This window comes from Hipposideros armiger, unplaced genomic scaffold, assembly GCF_001890085.2.
Source record: "Hipposideros armiger isolate ML-2016 unplaced genomic scaffold, ASM189008v1 scaffold_209, whole genome shotgun sequence".
In the NCBI taxonomy this organism is placed as follows: domain Eukaryota; kingdom Metazoa; phylum Chordata; class Mammalia; order Chiroptera; family Hipposideridae; genus Hipposideros; species Hipposideros armiger.
In genome coordinates, this window is record NW_017731559.1 from 631,791 (window position 1) to 653,058 (window position 21,268).

Below are 21,268 nucleotides of genomic sequence, written 5' to 3' on the forward strand. Positions count from 1 at the left end.
TTCCCCAATAAAAATCTTAAAAAAAAAAAAAAAGCAGCAGTAAATTTCCCCAATATTATCAAATATTCTCTCTTTTAGCTAGGTTAAGACAATACCCATATTGCATTTGTATATTTTAGATTTTCATCAGACAGACACATATATTAGCAAGGCAATTTCAACAGACTATTTACCACAACTACTTTCAAATATTCACTGTAATATGCAAGAAAAAATAACTTACTGTCTCTGAGTGTTTCCCAAGCCCACTGATCATTTTTGAAGAAGAGATGTCGTTTGATTTCTTCTACACCATTTCGTCCTAATCTCACCTCTCTGAATAGAGAGGGAAGGAGAAAAGTTATTAATCATTTAAGATATTACTATAATCTGTCCAGGTTTATTTGTGGGCTAGATGCTAAATCTGTTCAGGATGCTAAATATAGTTCTAAATCACCCTGAAATTATATTGAACATCAGCACAATTTTCATCTTAAATAAAAAATAAGTTGAAGACTGAGAATATTGAATTTTCTTAAAGAAAAAAATATACAAAAAACACAGATCTGTTGATATTTCGTGACTTTCTATTGACAACGAAATCCAGAAGAATCACCCATCTTGCTTCATTAGCATAATGAATAAAACACAGTGAATTTTCCTGATAGTTTTTTAAAACAGTGGTAAAAAAAACAACACATTTTTTGCAACCAACTTTACTTCAAACCAGAAGCTAACAAAAACTCAGAAAGGCATTTTAAACTTAAAATTTCCATTTTATAATCTATTAAATATTTCTGACCAAACAAATTTGAGAGCTTTAATGGGAAAAGTTATTAATTCCTGGCCTATTCAGTGAACACAAGAGATTGTGTTTAAAAATGTGCCTTTAGCTGATTTCGAAAGAGGAACTTAGCAACTTCTGTTCTCTAGTAGAGTGCCTATAAACAATAAGAATACCCTGAATTCCAATTTTTTTTCATGAGTTAAAAGATAAATTGCTTTAGATATATGATACTTTTTAAAGGAGCTTTTTCCCTGTCTCTCCCACACTGGAGTAGGGAACCTCTCCATGATTCTATGGCACACACTACTTAATTCAGAGTACCTCCTTCTCTGTACAGTAAGTGTCTAATATCATTAACTATTTCCTCCAAAGGACTATGAGGTAGTGGAGAACAGTGGCTGTGTATCTTGTTCATTTCTATATCCTTAGGGCCTAACACATACCACAGCACTAATATTTATGTAGCTCATACATTAAAATGTAAAAATCTGAAAAATTATAAATTTCAGGTTCTAAGAGATATAATGAAGGAGGATAAGTTAATTTTAATTAAATTTGAAATTGAAACATATTTAAAAGTACTCGGTCTCCCTACTATTTATGACCTACTATTTAAATTAACAACATACAAATATAATGTTAAATGTAATCTTAGTAAGTCATCTGGTTCATGTTTAAATTTAAAAATTAAACCACAAGAGTATACAAACTGTATACTATTTGCCCTGTATAATGCATTCCCATATATAATGTGTACCCACGTTTTGGGCCCAAACTTTCAAGGGAAAAAAAAAAAATCTTTGTTTAAATTTTTTAATTCAAATTTGTATTTGTCTACATTTAGGTACTTGTGTTTTAGATTATAAAGGAATCATAGCATTTATTTTTTAACATATTATGACAAGAAATTTTATGTAACAAATAATTACAAAACACAAGAGATACAAGATACATGAAATTTTATGTACTGGTAACAAATTTATGATATTTACACATCATAGAAGGCCAAGAACTCTTTGTCATTACAAGTTTGTTGTAAGGTTCAACAAAACCAATTATCATATTCCAGGGTATTATTTTGCATATGGATATCATTATTGATTTCTAGAGTTACACTTTTAATGCATAGGCATAAATAAAATAATTAAAAACATTTATAGATACGGAATTAGTACTACCCATGTATAATTCGCATCCTTATTTTTCCCTCACAAATTTGGGCAAAAAAAGTGTGTACTATACACGGCAAAATACAGTAACAGGCTATTTTTGTTTCTAAAACACACACATGCATATATATTTATAAAAATACTTATTAAATATGGAAGACATCATACCAATGACTATCTCTAGAAGGAAGAAGGTAGGAAATACATTTCTTTTTATAGATTTGCACTATGTAGTTAATTTCAACAAGCATATACCATATATAATTAAATCCTTTCCCAGCCCAACTGAGGTATAATTGAGAACATTTAAGATAGTTAAAGTGTACAACATGATGATTTGATATATGTACACATTGTGAAAGGATTCTCCCATAGAGTTAATTAACACATCCTTCACCTCACGTATTTACCTTTTTTGGTGGGGGAGGTGAGAACATTTAAGTTCTACTCTCTTAGCAAATTTCAATTATACAATATAGTGTTATCTTAAATGGTATCTATTGGAAGATGCATCATCATTTTTCTATCACTAGGGAATAAATGTTCCCAATTAAATTAATACATGCCGTTGATTGTAAGATGCACTCTATTTTCAGAAATGTTAATATGTTAAAAAAAAATCTCAAGCTCAATAAAATATACCATCATTTTTATACTTAACCAAGTTAAAAAGTTACTGAAATAAAAAAAATCATCTGGTCTAGCCACCAGAAAAGAAAATATTCTATCTTAATTTCTTAGGTAAGGCAAGTGAGTTGAGATCCAGAAAAGATATCCAGAAAATCATAAAATTATATTAGGTTTCATTGTCATGAATGATTTTGGGAATGGTAACACTTTCATTCCAATAGTTCAAACATATGGGCTCAGATATAGACTTTAAAAACTAAGCAGCAAAATGAGCATTTCCTTAGACTAGAAAAAAAACTCAATGTTAAGATTATTTACCTGTCAGTAAGGAAGGCACAAATAAGATTTTTAGCTTCTTTTGATATGTCATTATCATCAGGGAAGGTAAGTGAATTTTTATGGTTCATAATTTTACTATAAGTTCCAACCAAAGAATCTGCATAAAAAGGTGTATCACCTGAAATATTGATAGGGAAAACAAAAGCACAAAAAAAATCAGTTTCAAAGGCAGAGTCAATGTTACTTGCTTAAAGATTACTAAGTATACATAAACTAAAAACATACACTTATATGGAATAAGAAATATGTTACAAAGTTGCTTTAACCTTCTAAATAGCTTTTATAAAGCAGGTTTGGATCAGTTTGCTTTCTACAAATAAAATCAACACTGCTTAATGTAATAAATATTTTAATAGAAGAAACCAAGTTATAAGTTTTAGGATAAGTAGCTATTTTAGAAGTACACAGAATCCTCCTTTACTCACCTACAAGCATTTCATATAAAAATACCCCAACTGACCACCAGTCACATTCTCGTCCATAATAACCATCACCACCTTGAGATTTTAATACTTCAGGGGAAATATAATCAGGTGTTCCAACTGCCGTATCACATCGTACCATACCTTCCTAAAAAGAGTGGCAGGTCAAATTTTGATTAGTATATAATCATAAAGTCTCAGTTATTTCAAATGACTTTAACATAATCTACAGAGCTCTAAATCTTTGGGCTATAAAATATATTAAAATGAAATGCAAACTTGACAAAAATGAACAAATAACTTAGTCATATATACATACACACACACACACACACACACACACACACGGAGTAGTCAAATACGTGTATACAACAGTAATTTTCTATTTTGTAATTACACCACTACAAAGCCACACTGCAAACATTTATTATTCCTCCAGTTGTGCCAATATAATGATCTTATTTTAAATGCAGAGAACAAATATATAAACCAATGCAAATTGATTGAGGAGCTAACAAGATGAATCATTTGGTAATATTAATATATAAACGATTTAATTATTTTTACTAAAATAGCTATTCAATTTAATAATGCTTAAAACTGAAGAAAACATATACAAAAATTGACTGTACAAAAATAAAATGGGGAAGAAGTGTATACAGAAAAGGGCATAATACTGTTAAGCATACTGAATATCTAATATGCATATTAACTCTCTCAACAACCACCACCAAAAACCAAAACCAAAAACTCTACATCCCTGCTATTTAATTTAGCTAATGTTAATGCAACAGAATAATTAAATGTTCACACAAAAGTTCTCATTTGTTTCCTTCTAACCAATAATTTTCCTTATAAAATAATAAATATAACTTCCTGGCCATCGTTCTGTGATTAAGTTCCAAGGAATATAAACTGCTTTAACTGAAAATAAAGCAGTATAATTGCTACTTCAGCTATGTATGTAAGTTATTTTTTATATAAATAATGAGAATGGGTATCTTTTAAGATTGACTCCCAAAATAAGTAATAACTTTTACATGTTAATAGAAGGCTAAGTGAAACATTAAAAACTACACACATTACGGAAATCCAATATTTATTAAACTAATTTTAACCCTGGCATTAGTATTTAGTGACTAATTCCATTTCTAGTTACCAGTAGTGTATATTACAGAGTTATTATAAAGGATTTAGTAAATCTGGCAATCTACGCTTACACTAAATAAAGAGGAAAAAATAAATCGTTTACAAGTTACTAATATAACATTGAAATCATGGCATTAATTTCAACAAATGAGATAGGTCACATCAATTCTGCACAAGCCCAGTTATGGTCAGTAAATTCCTGTAACATTTTCTTAAAAGCATTTGTCTTGAATTAGTAAAAACTAAATTAAAATCTAATTATTTAACCTTATTCATCTTCATACAAGTACCAAAATCTGCTAACTTCAAATGTCCAGATTTATCCAGCAGCATGTTATCAGGCTTCACATCTCTAAGGGGAGGAAAAAATAAAAACAAAACAACCAGTAGAGCATTTCTGAAACAGATCAGACACTGATAAAAATTATATGAGGCAGTTATAAAATAACTGAGGCCACAGATCCTCAGTCAATGTAGATAAGGCCACTTTTGATCTGTGCGTTCTCTCTAACCACATTTATAAATTGAACTTCAGCAGGGAAACCCCTTCATGTTAATGCCTCAGAAGAAGACATATAATATTCCCTTTCTTTTTAAGTAGAATTTGATTCTTACAGGGGGAAAATCAAATAATTTGAGAGAATAACTATAAAAAATGTAACTTAGATATAAAAAACAACTGAAACACACTTCTCAATGTTAAGTACATAAATAACCTCAGGACAGGAACTAAATCACTTTCATTTTTGTATCCCTGGAACTTAGCACAGCAACTGCACATCTGGATTCAAGTGGTGCTTACGAACAAGTGAAATTATTGTAATAAATAAATACAACCTAGTCACTAATTAAAAGCAAATTAATTTGTATATTAAAATTTTGTATATTAAAAAATGAAAAGTATTTAACACTCTAGCACATACCTCAGAAAACCAGCTTACCATTTTTACTTTTCTGAACACCCTATAAAAGCTATACAATCAGATTAAGGGATATTAAAAACACATTTATATCACTATTAAGCTGAAATGTTAAAACTACAAATTTCAAAGTTTTAAATTCTGAAATACCACTCATATCATATGGAAGGAGAATAGGTGGATTTAGAGTGGGAAATGCTAATCGAATAAAGTTTAAGTAGTACTCTTCAGTTTCTCTCTTCAACAAACGAGAAAATTTAAAGCATTTTTATTTTTACCTATGAATGAAACCCATAGAATGGATTGCGTCCAATGCAAGAACTACTTCTGCAGTATAGAATCGTGCCCATTTTTCAGGGACATCATAGTTGCTCATCAAGTTTACAAGATCTCCACCAGGCATGTATTCCATCACCATGTAGAGGTAACGATCATCTTGGAATGCATAAAAAAGCTATATAAATACAAAAAAAATTAAGATTACACAAAATTGTTTCACTTAAAGTTGGCAAAAATAACAATATAAAATTGAATTAAAAATTATAATAGTTTCAATAAAGAATATACACGTCTCCTAAGCAAAGAAATATTTTGGTTAATTTAACTTGTGCTTTAGTGGGTTTACTGTTAAATTTATATCAACACCACAATTCTCGAGAAGTCTGATAAATTGGGCTACAGTTTCAGCTGTACCTTATTAGCTGTGTTACTAGGCAATTTACTTATTTTCCTGAATCTTTATCACTATAATCCCTTCTAGAAGAATATAACAGACTATATATGTTGTTTGACTTTTATGCTCAGTCAGCATCTGGATGCCTGGCAATTAGCAAGTGCTTAATAAATGTCCAATGAAAAAAGCATAATTAATCTATAAATAGGGGGTGTACCTAATGGGGATTAACTGCCTTTTATAATTATTAAGAAATTAGTGAATATAGAAAGTACTTAGCACCCCAATAAACTTTAATTCAAAAAAAGAAAGGAAGTGCTTTGTATAAGAGATGCTCAAGGAATGATAGTAGTCAATAGGAGGAGGAGCAATAACAACTAATAAAGCAGCAGCTTGCCTTGGGCAGCAGCTAGAGTCAAAGCAAGAGGAGTAATGTCCATTGATATGAAATTAGCAACAATACAGGCATAAATGTATTTATTATGTGACCAGGGTTGAAGTTAAAAGAAGAGCAAATTTACAAAACGTCATTTTAAGTAAGCATGAGAAGATCAGAATCCAACTAAAATTAATAAACCCTACAGAAAAAATATACCTAATTTACCTAGACATTTATATCTTAAAATCTTCCTTTTTATGTTTCATTTTTTAATAGTGCTTAGTGATTTTAGCTACAAATTTCATTATTTTTATTTAAAAATATATTTTGGGAAAGGATAAGAAACCAAGTGGCATCTCATGGCTATCCCAGATTGAAGTATACAATTGGGCACCATAATTAAAGAAACATTGTTGATTTTGGTGCATTTTACCCTATTTATAGATAATGTATCAAGAAAAACAAAGCCTCAAGTACATAAGTTGTAAATTTAACCCTAATAGTAACACTTATATCATGTTTTTTAATTCTCTAAGGAACACTGGACATTTTCTCTTATCAGCAGTTCTCAACCAGAAGTGATAATTACCTGATAATTATCTCTCCCCAGCTTCCCAACACAAGGAGACATTCAACAACATCTGAACACATTTTTGGTTGTTAAAAGTGCTAAGTGGGAGTGGGAAGGGCTGCTACTACCGGTCACCTGGGTAGAAGCCAGGGGTGCTAATAAAAATCCTATAATGCACAGGATAGCCCAGAACAACATCTGGGCCAAAATGTCAGTAACAGTAAGCCCCAAAAAATCCTGCTCTAGGGGGCAGTGGGCTAGCTCAGTTGGTTAGAGCAGGGTTCATAACACTAAGGTTGCTGGTTTGATTCCTACATGGGCTACTGAGATGCGCCCTCCACAACTACTTGACTTGGAGCTGATGGGTCCTGGAAAAACACATTGTTCCCCAATTAAAAAAACAACAACAAAAAACCTGCTCTACACAGCTAATAAAAATTGAGCAAACATTTCAAGTCTCATTATGTAAATCTTAAACATTTTCTACATCCTTTTTTATCCCAATTACTACTATGCTTAGTTAGGATATGCTTCATTATACACTGTAAATAAATAAATCACAAAATACATGTTAAGAATTTAGAAATGGTCCAGCCCAGCTTTTCTTTTTTTTTTAACCAAAAGAAGACTTCACTTTTCCCATATGAAATCTTACATAAAGACCCCAATATATAAGACAGGTAAAAAAAACACAGAGCTGCTCTATTTGAGGTAGAAATAGAAAACCCAGAATGATAACCTACCCAAATTTCTGCTTGTCCTTATGACTTCACCTGCGGTATCTCCACAGTTGAAAATAACCAATCAAACCAACTTTCAATTTTTGAGGAAGGAAACTGAGACCCAGAGATGTAAATAACTTGGCCACAGCTTCATAGATAGGCCTGTGGTACTTCTAGGGTATTTTCCTGAAAGCCTAAAACTAATACAATATTATCTGGAGGCCTAAACTAACTCACTCATCCCTTCATTTTTCTGATTTCTTCCTCTCCACAAAATGAGAGGCAAATAGATGAAAAGACAGTTAAACAAATAAAATAAGATGTCATATTTGGGAAAAAACTTAAATTCCAATATTAAATAAAAGTATCTACTTAGAATATAGTAATTTGTGACGTCCCCCAAATCAAAGCAGATTATTTAAATTTTCTAATATTTAAATTCTATACAAACAAAGTCATTTTGTTTTGGCCTTACTTTCCTCCTAGAGATGACTAAATAAAACTGAATTTAATGATTTTAAAAATAATGGTATATTAGACAATTCTGTAATTGCCAATAAATTCTCTATTACTGTTCTGGAAAATAAGCTAAGCTTCTCAGATATGTTTAGTTACAAACTAGTATAGCAATAATGAAACAGTAGCAAAATCATACCTGAACAACCCAAGGACTGTTAGCAAAAGCCATGATGTCCCTTTCTTCCCAGAAAAAAGCAGAATCGGATCTCTTAATCATTTCAAATTTGCTGAGAAGCTTCATAGCATATACCTTCCTGGTGGATTTATGCCTTACCTTTAAAATTGAACATGAAAAATAATAAACGTTGTGTTAATATTTAAATTTAAAGCTCAGAGTTTCCCAGAACAATTTACTAAATGATTTTAACAACTTGTTAATTTATTATTCTAGCTACTTTTATTTCTTCTCTTCTGTTGAATTATCTCAACTAAAGAATGTCAAGGCTTTAATTACCCGAAGCAAGTAATGTTAAAAAAATCTTTGTCCCTATATTATAGCATATGCCCCCCTCCTCCACCTTGCTACGTATGTTGTTTCCTATTTATAAAACTTACTATTCCATAGCATTTTAGACAGTCTAATATTAGGAGTAAGATCTCTCTTCGGATGCTTGAAAACTCTTCTCTACCCATGAACACCTGGGAAAAATATTTCACATTACTGAATTTGACTCTAGACTTTCATATCCTTAGGCAAGAATGTCTAGAGCAGGGTCAGCAAGCTGCGGCTCATGAGCCACATGCGGCTCTTTGGGTATGACCCCTCTCAAAAGTTTGCCGACCCCTGGAAGAGCCAATTCTGTCCCTCACAACAACTTAAAAATTATTTGAGAGCCATAAATATATTTTTACTTAATCACCATTATGTGAATAATATCTTTCAAAATTTTATTAATGAAAGTATGATAGTTTTATTTTCATTTTCAATTTTACTTCAGAGCCAATTCGTGAGCTGCAGTTTGCTGACCCCTGTCAGCTCTTTCATCTCAAAAGTTTGCCGACTCCTGGCATAGAGCAATTTAAAGCAACAATTTTATGAAAATAATATTTCCCCAAATAACATGTTAAACATACAAGTGGATTTTAATTTTTAAAAGTTATTGTTTTTTAATCTCATTAAAATAACCTACCAATTGAACTTCTCCAAATGCACCTCTACCAATCACCTTCACCACTTCATAATCTTCAGCTTTCATTCGTAAATCTCTAATTTTATTTATTGTGTCTTTATCTGTATGAAAAGAAAAGTGTATAATTTTAAATCAAAGAAGCATTATAACAAACACTGCTTATTTTACTTTCAGGTTCTTGAGAAACACAATGAAAAACAAAAGAGTTCATTAAGAATTACTTAGTATATAGTAAAATGCAAAGTTATAAAACAGAGAAATGTTCAATGCATTAAGAATTGTCTTAAATTCTGGGATGACTTCACTCTAGCTATTAAAATGTTTTCATTAAAATCTGATTTAAGAGAATGTTTTAGAAAACAATTATACTATAAATACACACTGAGGATAATTAGTTAGTTCCTGCTATTTTAAGTACACATCAAATTTGAATTGAGACCATGAGTAGATATTTTAGATTAATAAAATTTCCTTTTTATCAAGTCAGTTTTGATGATCCTTTAAAAAAGATATAACTAATTTAAGATACCAAAGGCAAACATGCTAAAGAATCACGTACTTATATCATTACATTCCTCTATTTGAACTTAGATTTTTTAACTTAAAACACAGTGGGAATCACTGCAATTATTTATATAAAACTGTCATGCTACAAACTACAATAATTTACAAATCCCCACTGGATAGATATTCTATTTCCTAATTTGGTCATAGATTAAAATAGGGCTATTTTAATCCGCATGGGTCAACATTGGCATGAGATTACATGGAAAAGCTTCACATTTCAGAGTTGTACAAAATACAGAACAGCTATTAAACTTAGGTTCTAGTTCCTAATAAAAGCTGCATATAATATTCTTGTCTTTCTTTTTAAATACACATGTAAACCCAAATGTTTATGTACATTATGACCAATAAACACATGCAACAGAGAGCAAATTTTCATACAGGGATAGCATAAAACATAAATACATTTAATTTTAGGTTACATATTTACTGCAAGATGCACCAGAAAGATACAATAATCAATTAATTTACTGCACAAATATTTGTGTCTACTATATAGGCTCTATAGTAATCATTGTAGATAAATAAAGATAAATTTAAAACATAATTCTTGCTCTTAAGGAATTCAAACTAGCAAATGAAACAGAAAAAAAACAATGAAAACAAACAAAAAAACTAACAAGAGTCATAAGAACAGTTTGTGGAGTACTAAGGAAGATACCTAACCCAAGCCTGCCTGGGAGGAAGATGGCTAGAAAAGGCTTTCTAGAGATGATGACACCAGAAACAAGTCTAAAATGAAGAGTAGCAGTTAGCCACAGGGGGAGAAGAAATGAGAGAATACTGTAGGCAGATGGGCAATATATAAGCAAAAGGCACAGAGGAACTGTATACAAGAAGTTCTATGTTGCTAGAGTATTAACTCTCTGGTAAGAATTTGGAGATGTTGGAGAGCTCCAAACTGGTTAAGGAGCTTGAACTTTACCTGTAGGCCAGTTATAAAATTATTTAATCATCAAAAATATTTTTTACAATAATGCTTAAAGCAGATTAATATGTAAAATAGATACAAGAAAGGCCTGAACCAGGATAATGTATTATATAATAGCCTTTGGGTTGAGAAAGGATCCCTGTCCCTGGTTATATGAAGTTTAGAGCCATAAATAGTTTATAAAGTCTGTAGTTTGATCTCAAAAAATATATCTGCTGCAAATTTGTGTGGGAATGAAGATCTTGATTCCTGTTAATTTCTGACAGCACAAGAAGTGTAGAAAGCATTACTTGTGATTCAAACAATATTAGCTGTCAAATGACTTTAAGTTTTGCATAAAAGTGTTATTTTGCCTTTTAATTTTAGGTTGAATTCATTAAGAAACATCAAATCTGGAGCAAAAACTTACTCCCAAAGTCAATCAATGTTCAATGAAACCTCAATGACAGTTGAGAATGGTTTTTCTCCTTCAGGAAAACATTTATCTTGTTTCATGTCTTAATCATCTCATACTGCCATACAAAATACCATAGACTGGGTGGCTTAAACAATAGGCATTCATTTTTTCCCAGTTCTAGAGGCTGGAAGTCCAAAATTAGGCAACCAGTATGTCTGGTTTCTGATGAGGCCTTTTCTTCTAGGCTTGTTGTTTGCCGGTGTCTTTCTGTGTGCTCACGTGACCTCTTCCTTGTGTGTGCACACAGATAAGGACACTAATCCTATCTTAACAGACCTCATTTAATGTTAATTGCCTCCTTATTGTTCCTATCTCCAAGTAGTCATATTTGCGGTTAGGACTTCAACATATGGAATTAGGATGGGAGGATGATTTAGTCCATAGCAGTCCTCAACTAACAAAATAAAACAAAACAAAACACAATAAAATGTTAGCATTGCTAAGCCATCAACTTTGCTGTATGCTAAGAATAAACTGGGATGTCCAGCTTCAAATTCTGACCAAAAAAAAAAAAATTTTTTTTTAAAGATTTTATTGGGGAATTGGGGGAGGGGAACAGACAAGTTGCTGTCCTTTTGTTCTTCAGTCTAGTTGTGGAGGACGTCACTTCACTGGCCCATGTTGGTATTATCATTGTGCTCTTCCAGGGTGAGGCAGTCGCTTGCCGGACATTGGACGACCGCTCACAGCAGCTCAAGAAAGTGCACCCTAGCTGCCGGCCAGCCCCACTGCAGCCTATGCAGTCCCCGGCGACTCACAGCAGCTCAGCTCCAGGTCGAGCTGTTGTTCACCACCTTAGCTGTAGAGGGCACAGTGTCACTGGCCCTCATATGTGGGATCCAAACCGGGACCTTGCTGCTCAGAGCTGGCGTCCTAAGCCAACTCTTAACCAATGCGCCACTCGGCCAGCCCAAATTTTGACAAAATTTTAGACTTGATGGTTAACTCCATGAGAGTGAGTGACGTTTACCACTGACACTGTGGTTCAATAGAACATAATAGATTCAAATATTTTCCACAAAGTACCTGGTGATGTAAGTACTTTGAATATACAATGAATAACTATAGGCTTTAAATACCTTGTTTTCACAAGCTTTGTTAGTTTGGCCAACTAAGGCTTTTTCTGTGCCTTGCATAATTTTAACTACCTTCACTTGTAACACATCTCAGCAGACTCCATTTCAAGTTGTACTTAAGTGTTTTCTCAACTTCTTTAGCACTATTCTTGCCTGTACTTGTTCCACGCAGACTATACATTCAGGATAATTCTTTAGTCACTTCAAACTTGGTATTGTCTCCTCAAATAAACAACAAGAGTCAAGGAGAATCAATCAAATTGTTTGTCTTCTTTTTTAATTGACTATTGATGTTCCTCCCAATGGCCTCACTATTTGAGCAATTGTTTTTGCCAAAAAGCTGTTCTTAAGGAAGTTTTTCTCTCTGTACACATTTCTTTTGCTGCTGCAAGCACTCAACAAACGACTCTCCCTGCTTGGCTAACAAATAAGTCACTTGTAAACTTATGTAAGTTACAGCCTCATTTGTCTTTTTTATTTTTGAAAGAAAACTCTATTGTAATGAGTTGAGGTGTTCCATTTTAAATTTTCTATTTTTTCTGATTTTTGCTGTCCTGTGAATAGGGAATATTATGATGAGTACTTACTCTGGTAATTTTCACGAACTCATTCTAGAAAAAGTGCTATATACCTCATTGCTGAATAACACCACAGTCACCTTCGAAGTACTCTCCTTGAGAAGCTATGCACCTATGCCAGTACCTAGTCCACCCTTCAAAGCAATTTTGGAAGTTTTTTTCTGGAATGGCCACCAGAGCTGTCATCGTATTACCCTTGATGTCCTGAATGCCATCACAATGTCTTTCTTTATTTCTTTCATCTTTGGGTAAAGAAAGAAGTCATTGGGGGCCAGATCAGGTGAGTAGGGAGGGTCTTCCAATACAGTTATTTGTTCACTGGCTAAAAACTCCCTCACAGGCAGTGCCGTGTGAGTTGATGCACTATTGTGATGCAAGAGCCATGAATTGTTGGCGAAAAGTTCAGGTCGTTTTTCATCTAATTTTTTCACGCAGCCTTTTCAGCACTTCCAAATAGTAAACTTGGTTAACTGTTTGTCCAGTTGGTATAAATTTGTAATGAATAATCCCTCTGATATCAAAAAAGGTTAGCAACATCATTATGACTCTTGATTTGGACTGATGGAACTTTTTTGATGGTGGAGAATTGGCTGACTTCCATTGTGCACTTGACGCTTTGTTTCAGAGTCATATTGGTACACCCATATTTCATCACCATTGATAACATGGCCCAAAATACCGCCTTGTATCTCAAAAGGTTTTGGCAAACTTCAACTCTCCTTTGCTTTTGTTCATTGGTGAGCTCCTTTGGGACCATTTTTGCAAACACCTTTCTCATGCCAAGATTTTCAGTTAAGATTTTCCTGTTTCTCTATAGATGTTTACTTGGTCAGCTATGCTTCTCACAGTCAACCGACGATTTTTTTTTCTCTCTCAAGATTTTATTGGGGAATTGGGGGAGGGAACAGTGTTGGAGAATCAGAGAAGGGGAACAGACAAGTTGCTGTCCTTTTGTTCTTCAGTCTAGTTGTGGAGGACGTCGCTTCACTGGCCCATGTTTGTATTGTGAACATTGCGCTCTTCCTGGCTAAGGCAGATCGATCGCCAGCCATTGGATGGCTGCTCACGGTAGCTCACGGCAGCTCATGCCGGCTGCCGGCCACTTACAGTAGCTTACGGCAGCCCCACTGCAGCCTACACCTTTGCTGGCAACTCACGGCAGCCCAGCTCCATGTCAAGCTGTTGTTCACCATCTTAGCTGTAGAGGGCGCAGCATCATTGGCCCATGTGGGATCAGAACCGGGGGCCCTGATGCTCAGAGCTCGTGTTCCCAAGCCAACTCTTAACCAACGAGCCACTTGGCCAGCCCTCAACCGACCATTTTGATGCACAATTCGACAAATTTTTGCAATGTTTTCGTCAGTTCTGCTCGTTACTGGAATCCCTGACCTCTCTTCATCAGTGATGCAATCTCTCCCCTCAGAAAAACGTTTAATCCATTTGTACACTGCCATCTTCTTCATGGCATTATCCCCATAAACTTGGATTAACATGTCCATGACTTGACTTCCACTCTTGCCAAGTTTAATAAGAAAATGAATGTTTGTCTGTTGCTCTTAGTTCAAGCTCAGACATTCTCATGACGGCACACAAAAACAACAATAATGAACGCCACTCAGCCAAGACACTGCCACATGTCAACACGAACACAGCTGTGAGGCACTGCTACACCAAGGTTATGAAACATTACTGAGCTGTTTGAACAGTGCTGCCAATGTAAGAGCACGGTGGCAAGTTCGCGACCTTAATTGTCAGACTTCGTATGGTAGCACAGCTACTGTGTTACTTGCATGATAAACACAATGCTTTGCCACTGTGCCTCAAAATGACAACATTCAAAATTCACCTTCCCCTTTTTTGATATGACTCAACAGGTATGCAGTGGCAATAAAAATAAATACTCACAAGCGAGAGCTCTGAGCAATAGGGTCGCCGGTTCAATTCCCGGCCTGAGCTGAGCTGCTGCTGAGCTGCCAACAGGTGGCAGGATGGCTCAGCTTAAAAAGTAAATAAAAATTAAAAAAGAAAAATAAATAATATGGTATGGTGATACACATTGAACAGTCAAGTGGTAACTGCGCCACTGTTGTTTACAGTGTGCTGAATAGTCATGTGAAGTAATGACAACACCACATTATTTCTGTCACAACTACTCAACTCAGCCAAAAGCAGTCATAGACAATACCTAAAAGAATGAGCATGGCTATATTCCAATAAAACTTCATTTATGGACAGTGAAATATGAATTTCATATAATTTTCACATGTCATGAATTGTTCTTTTTTTTTTTACTTTTTACCAATTATTTAAACATATAAAAACCATTTTTAGTTCATGAACTATACAAAACCAAATGGTAGGCCAGAGTTGGCCTGTGTGCTGTCGTTTGCCAACTTCTGCTTTCATAGGAACTCAGCACCTCTGAGGGAGGGCACCATTTCCCCTGCAGCTCTCAAGTGGTGACCTTAACCCTCACATATGCCTTATACCATTGGCCCTGAAAGTAGGATAGGTGAACTCCACTGCCACCTCTATACTCCCACCCTAAATCTGCCAGCTTTCGTTTTCATTTTATTAGATTATATTTCCCGCTACCCCTTGTTGCTGCTGCACTCTACTGACCCTTCAGTCATCACATCTCATTGCTGGATAATTTTAATTTCTGGTTTACTGATCTTCTCTTCGATATTCTCCTGTTTTAATTCTGAAGGATTTTAATATATCCATAGATGATACTTCTAATAACCTGGCCTCCCAATACCTTTGACTTCTCTCCTTCAGTGATCTTGTACTTCACCTTATCTCAGTCACTCATTTCCATGGTCATATACTGGACATTGTCCTTGTCAATAATTATAATCCTCCCATAATTTCAATTTCAAATCTTACACTCTCTAAGCACTCCTTTAGCTTTCCTGCTCAATCCCTCCAACAACTCAACTCCAAAAATCCCCAACCCTTTCAAGATCTCCAATCCACTGATCCTGTTCCATTTCTTTTGTACCTCATTGAGCTGATAACTTCTCTTTCTTACCTACCCAGATTAAATTTCATGATCAATTATTAAAATCACTCGCTTGCATACACCTTCAATGCCCTGGTTCTCATGTTAAGTTTGGCAAAACCATAATCCTAGTTAAACCCAACTCTCCAACTAATTCTACAAGGTATGATTGAAAAATATGGTGAATGTTTAAATAAAAAAAGTTATTACAGAGGAAGACACATTGGCATTAATTCCCCTCACTTTGAACACACTTATCCCATTGTTCTTGCCACTTTCTGAAGCAGTTCTGGAAGTCCTCTTTCATGAGTGTCTTTACTTCGTCCTCCATCATGACAACGCTCTGTGTCACATATCCCTTCTGGTATAGTGATTTCTGTCAAATAAAATATTACGGTGTGTCCTCATCCACCTTATTCACTGGATCTGGCACTGTGCAACTTCTGTCTCTTCCCCAAAGTCAAAATGACCATGAAAGGTAAATGTTTTGAAGAGATTAAGGACATGGAGGCAGCCACGAGAGCACAACTAAGATACTCATGAAAGAAGATTTCCAGAACGGCTTCAGAAAGTGGCAATAACAATGGGATAAGTGTGTTCAAAGTGAGAGGGAGTATTTTGAGGGGATTAATGGCAACATGTCTTTTACTGTAATAATTTATTTTTATTTAAACATTCATTGTACTGTTTGACCACACCTTGTATGTCAGCCCCCCATGCAGTTCAACATATCTGAATAAATACGTAAAATCAAATTGACGGATCCCACTTTAAATTCATAATCACAAACATAAATCTGGCCCTTAATTATGCTTGGCAATCATGTGTTTCCCTAGTCTATTCACTCTCTCACTCTGCTAGAAACTGTACTTCACATTATCTTCTCTTTTCTCAAACCTCCCACAGCTCTCCAATTGATCCTCTTTCATAGCTAATGAATTTACTGACTGCTACCCTGAAACAAATGAAACAATCAGAAGAAAACTGCCACAGAATTATAATTATAAATGTTTTCCCAAATAACAGCATGTGCACTCATATATTTGGTCTCTTTACCTTTTATTATAGAAGAATCCTGCTATCTTACATTAATCACTCCACCAAGGATGTCATTTTTTTTTTTCACTAGTTTAAGGACATTGCTCCAGCAATTCTCCCCTTTCTCCTGTATCAAGCTTTCTTCTTCCTAAATGGATCATCTCATGCTATTTTCATTGTCATCTTAAACAAACACATATCTTGATCCCATTTATTTTACCAGCTACTACCCCATTACTCAACTCCACTACAGCAAAATTCCTCAAAAGTTGTCTACACTTTTTGTTTCTAAATCTTTCTTATATTTGCTCCTAAATCCACTCTGGGTGGGCTTTGGCCATTACCTTTCAACCAAAACTGCTTGTCAAAGTCACAAATAACCACCATATGGCTAAATCCAACGACCAATTCTCAGTCCTCATCTTGGTATGTCAGCAGCCTTTGACACAATTTGATCACTCTCTCCTGGTACACTTTCTTTACTTGACTTGCAGTACACGACATTCTTCCAACAATACTAAGCGTTTTTTTGGTGGTTTTTTTTTTTTCAGTCTCAGTGGTTTCTTCTCAATTGCCTTTGCTGGTTCCTTCTCTTCTCCCAGATTTCTTAATATTGAAGCCAAGGCTCCATCTTTCATAATGCTTTCTTCTCTACCTACACTCATTTCCTTGGTGGGCTTTAAAAACCATCTACATGTCAGCAGCTCCCAAATATTTATCTTTAGTCCAGAACTCTCTCTTAACTTCAGATTTATATATTCAGTTACAACATATATCTATTTGGGTAACAGATATCTCAAATTTAATGTGTCTCAAACTCGAGATGTTTTCACCCAAAACCTCTATCTAGGATCTCCACATTTCAGCTGATGGCTCAATTTTGCTTGGGACAAAAACCTAGGGATCATTATTGACTTTTTTTTCCCCCCTTTTCTTATAGTACACATCCTTTCAGGAAAACATGGTGGCTCTACCTTTGAAATATATTTTGGACCTGGTAACTTCTCATTCTCTGCACTACCATGCTGGACCAAGCCACCATTATCTCTTCCTTGGATTATTGAGATCACTTCTGTGTCTAACCTTGGCTCTCCATAGTCTATTCTTAATACAGGGTGATATTCTTAAAACACAAGTCAGATCATGTCACTTCGCTGCTCAAAACTCTTCTAATGTCTTGCCATCTCACCCAGAGTAAAAGTCAAAGATCTTATAATGGCCTACAAGACTCTACATGATCTAGCCTCCCAATTCCCTTACCTCTGACATAATCCTGTTCTCTGCTTAATCCTCTCCAGCTACAATGGCTTCCTGGATGCTCCTCAAACATGCCAGGTACACTCCTCTCTTTAGGCCTTTGCACTGGCTGTTCTTCTGTACACCATTCTCTTCCCTCAAACATTTGCATGGCTAACTTTGTCAACTTCTTCAGTTTTCTCAAATATCACTTTTAGTGTGCCCTACACTACTCACCCTATCTAAAACTGCGAAACTCTGAGAACTTCCAATCTTTCTTATAGTGTTCTATTTTTTCCCATAATTATCAAACTCTTTTGTTATTTATAAAATTTGTTTCACGCAAAACTGGCAAAATTATAAATCTGGTAAGCTCTCATTAATTTTAAGACTAATAAATAGGACTGTGAGACCATCAGACTCTCTTACCAATTTCTGATTGTCAACTGTGTTGAGCCAGGTAATGCTGGCAGAAAGCTAAGATTCAGAGAAGTGAGATATTACTGCACAGCACAGTAAGAAAGGAATGAAATGGGCAAACTGAGTCAGAAACAGACACTATATATCTCGAAAGGCCACTAACAAGCTAATTGGTCTATTAAATAATCACAAGTGTGCAAAAGAGATAGTGCAGAAAGGTTGAGAATTTATAGTTTCAGGGTTACCAGAAAGATTTCAATCCCACACACTCTTCAATTTAACTTTCTAAAAGCAAACACATGGTATTCTTAAGAGTCTTTAAAAAAAAAAATCAGACTCTATATCCAGTAAATTCTACTTCTAGAAATTTATCCTAAAGAAATTAGATATGATGTGGAACCAAGATTTCTATAATAAAATGTTTTTTAAAATGTAAAGATTATGTAATTTCACATACATATAATAAAGTATTAGGCAACTTTTAAAATTTTGTTGAAAAAATTACACAGAATGATGTTCAGCAGATAATGTTGAGCAAAGAAACAGAATAAACTATACATGGTTTATGAACTCAATTTAAAAAAATAACAAATATATACATTGGTATATAGATAGAAAACAAGCCAGAAAGAAATATACCAAAATGATAACTGCAGTCATCTCTGAGTGTGGTGTGGTGGGATTACAGATTATTTTATTACTCACATTTTCTATATGTTTCAAGTTTTCTACAATTACTCTGTTGCTTTCTAATGAGAAAAAAAAATATTTTGCCTAGCTAAAATCCTAGATTGTAAAATACACCATCATTTCAGGTATCACTATTGACAGTAAGACATATCCCGACTGTTTAAAATTTTTAAAAATGTCAGGTGCACAATACACCTTTTGAACAAAATGCTGCTACGCTCTGCCTAAAGAAACCTAGTATACCTTGCATATTTTTAGAGTAGTCAAAGCAGCCCTAACAAGCTCTAAAATTATTTGGAAAACTTACAATGTGATATTCAATTGCATAAAAATCTGTTTCAATGCAAAAATTATTTTATGCCCAAATCTTCAAATAAAATTCAAGCTTTAGGAAGATGTGTGATATTCTGCCAATATGTACATGTACACGTACACATACACACACACACACACACACACACACACAGTTTGAGAAACAGATCAGCCAAAAAAATCCAAGCTCCTCAAAACAGCATAGAAAGGCTTTTAGATCTTGTTGCTGTCTGATTCTCCAGTCTTTTATTTCTAGACTCTCTCCCCAACAATGCTCTAGCAAAGCCATTATTTGCAGTTGCCTACAGAGACATACTGCTCCATATCTCCATGCCTTTGCAGGTACTGATCACTGGCTTGAAATGAAATGCCTCACTTTGACAAGTTACTATCAAACAAGATCTAATCCTGAATCTCCTCCTCAGCCATTCCTGATCCCCCTCAAGCACATGGGATGACTCCCTCCTCTGGGACACCACTATTTCCCTATTGTTTCATCTATCAATCTGGATTGGAGTTGTCTGTTTTTTCTATTAGACTGTAGTTCCCATTTCCTTAAGGATAAAGACCATACTTCATTTATGGGTATGTCCCTGATGTATGTATGTGCTCAATGATACTTATTAAAACATTTAAAACATTTAATGTTATTATTTACAAATGGAGACCATCAACTACATGAAGCTCTTATCCTTCCACAAAAAAAAGAAGAGCCACATACATTTACTCCAAAATAATAAAAATATATATTTAAAAATCAATTTTGAGTTTCCCAAAATGTTGAACATAGAATTACAGTTATGAACCAGCAATTCTACTTCCAGATATCTACCTGAGTGTAACGAAAACACGCTCACACACAATCTTGTACACAAATGCTCATAGCAGCATTATTCGTAATAGCCAAAAATAGAAACAATATAAATGTCCATCAACTGATGAATGGTAAACAAAATGTGGATATACGCATACAATAGAACATCTGGCAATTAAAAAGAATACATGCTATAACACAGATTAACCTTGAACATATCATGTGAAGTCCAAAAACCCAGTCACAAAAGACCACATATTGTATGATTCCATCTACAGGAAATGTCCATATTGGCAAATCATATACAGACAAAATAATCATTGCCTAGGGCTGGGGAGCTAGGGGAGAAATGAGGAGCGGCTGCTAATGGGTATGGGTTCCTTTTTGAGGTGATGAAATGTTCTAAAAGTGACAGTGGTAATGGTTGCACAAATCTAAATACATATAAAACAACTGTATACTTTAAATGGGTGAATTTTATAGTATATAAGTTATATCTCATAAAGCTGTTTAAAAAATCAATCTTTGGGGACTGGCCGAGTGACACATTGGTTAAGAGCTGGCTTGGGACGCCAGAGGGCCCCGGTTCGGATCCTACATATGAGGGCCAGTGACACTGCCCTCTGCAGCTAAGATGCTGAACAGCAGCTCTACCTGGAGCTGGGCTGCCATGAGTCGCCAGTGACAGCATAGGCTGCAACCCCTGCTGCAGTGGGTTGCCATGGGCTACCGTGTGTAGCCAGCAGCCAGCGTGAG

General features: G+C 34.6%; 1 protein-coding gene across 4 annotated transcripts in view; it reads right to left on the minus strand.

Annotated features, from left to right (window-relative positions):
• Positions 1 to 21,268, minus strand: part of ROCK1 (Rho associated coiled-coil containing protein kinase 1) — a 156,572-nt gene that overhangs the window by 74,054 nt on the left and 61,250 nt on the right. For 3 of the 4 annotated variants that reach the window (XM_019653869.1, XM_019653868.1, XM_019653870.1), the window contains exons 1-7: positions 9,390 to 9,486; positions 8,396 to 8,533; positions 5,674 to 5,849; positions 4,743 to 4,827; positions 3,330 to 3,474; positions 2,884 to 3,022; positions 224 to 315 (exon numbers count right to left, since the gene is read on the minus strand). In XM_019653869.1, the coding sequence (XP_019509414.1) occupies positions 224 to 315; positions 2,884 to 3,022; positions 3,330 to 3,474; positions 4,743 to 4,827; positions 5,674 to 5,849; positions 8,396 to 8,533; positions 9,390 to 9,455 (841 nt within the window). In that variant the 5' untranslated portion in view covers positions 9,456 to 9,486. Of the gene's footprint in view, positions 1 to 223; positions 316 to 2,883; positions 3,023 to 3,329; positions 3,475 to 4,742; positions 4,828 to 5,673; positions 5,850 to 8,395; positions 8,534 to 9,389; positions 9,491 to 21,268 lie in introns of those variants that run through there. The other variant, XM_019653871.1, reaches the window with a different exon arrangement.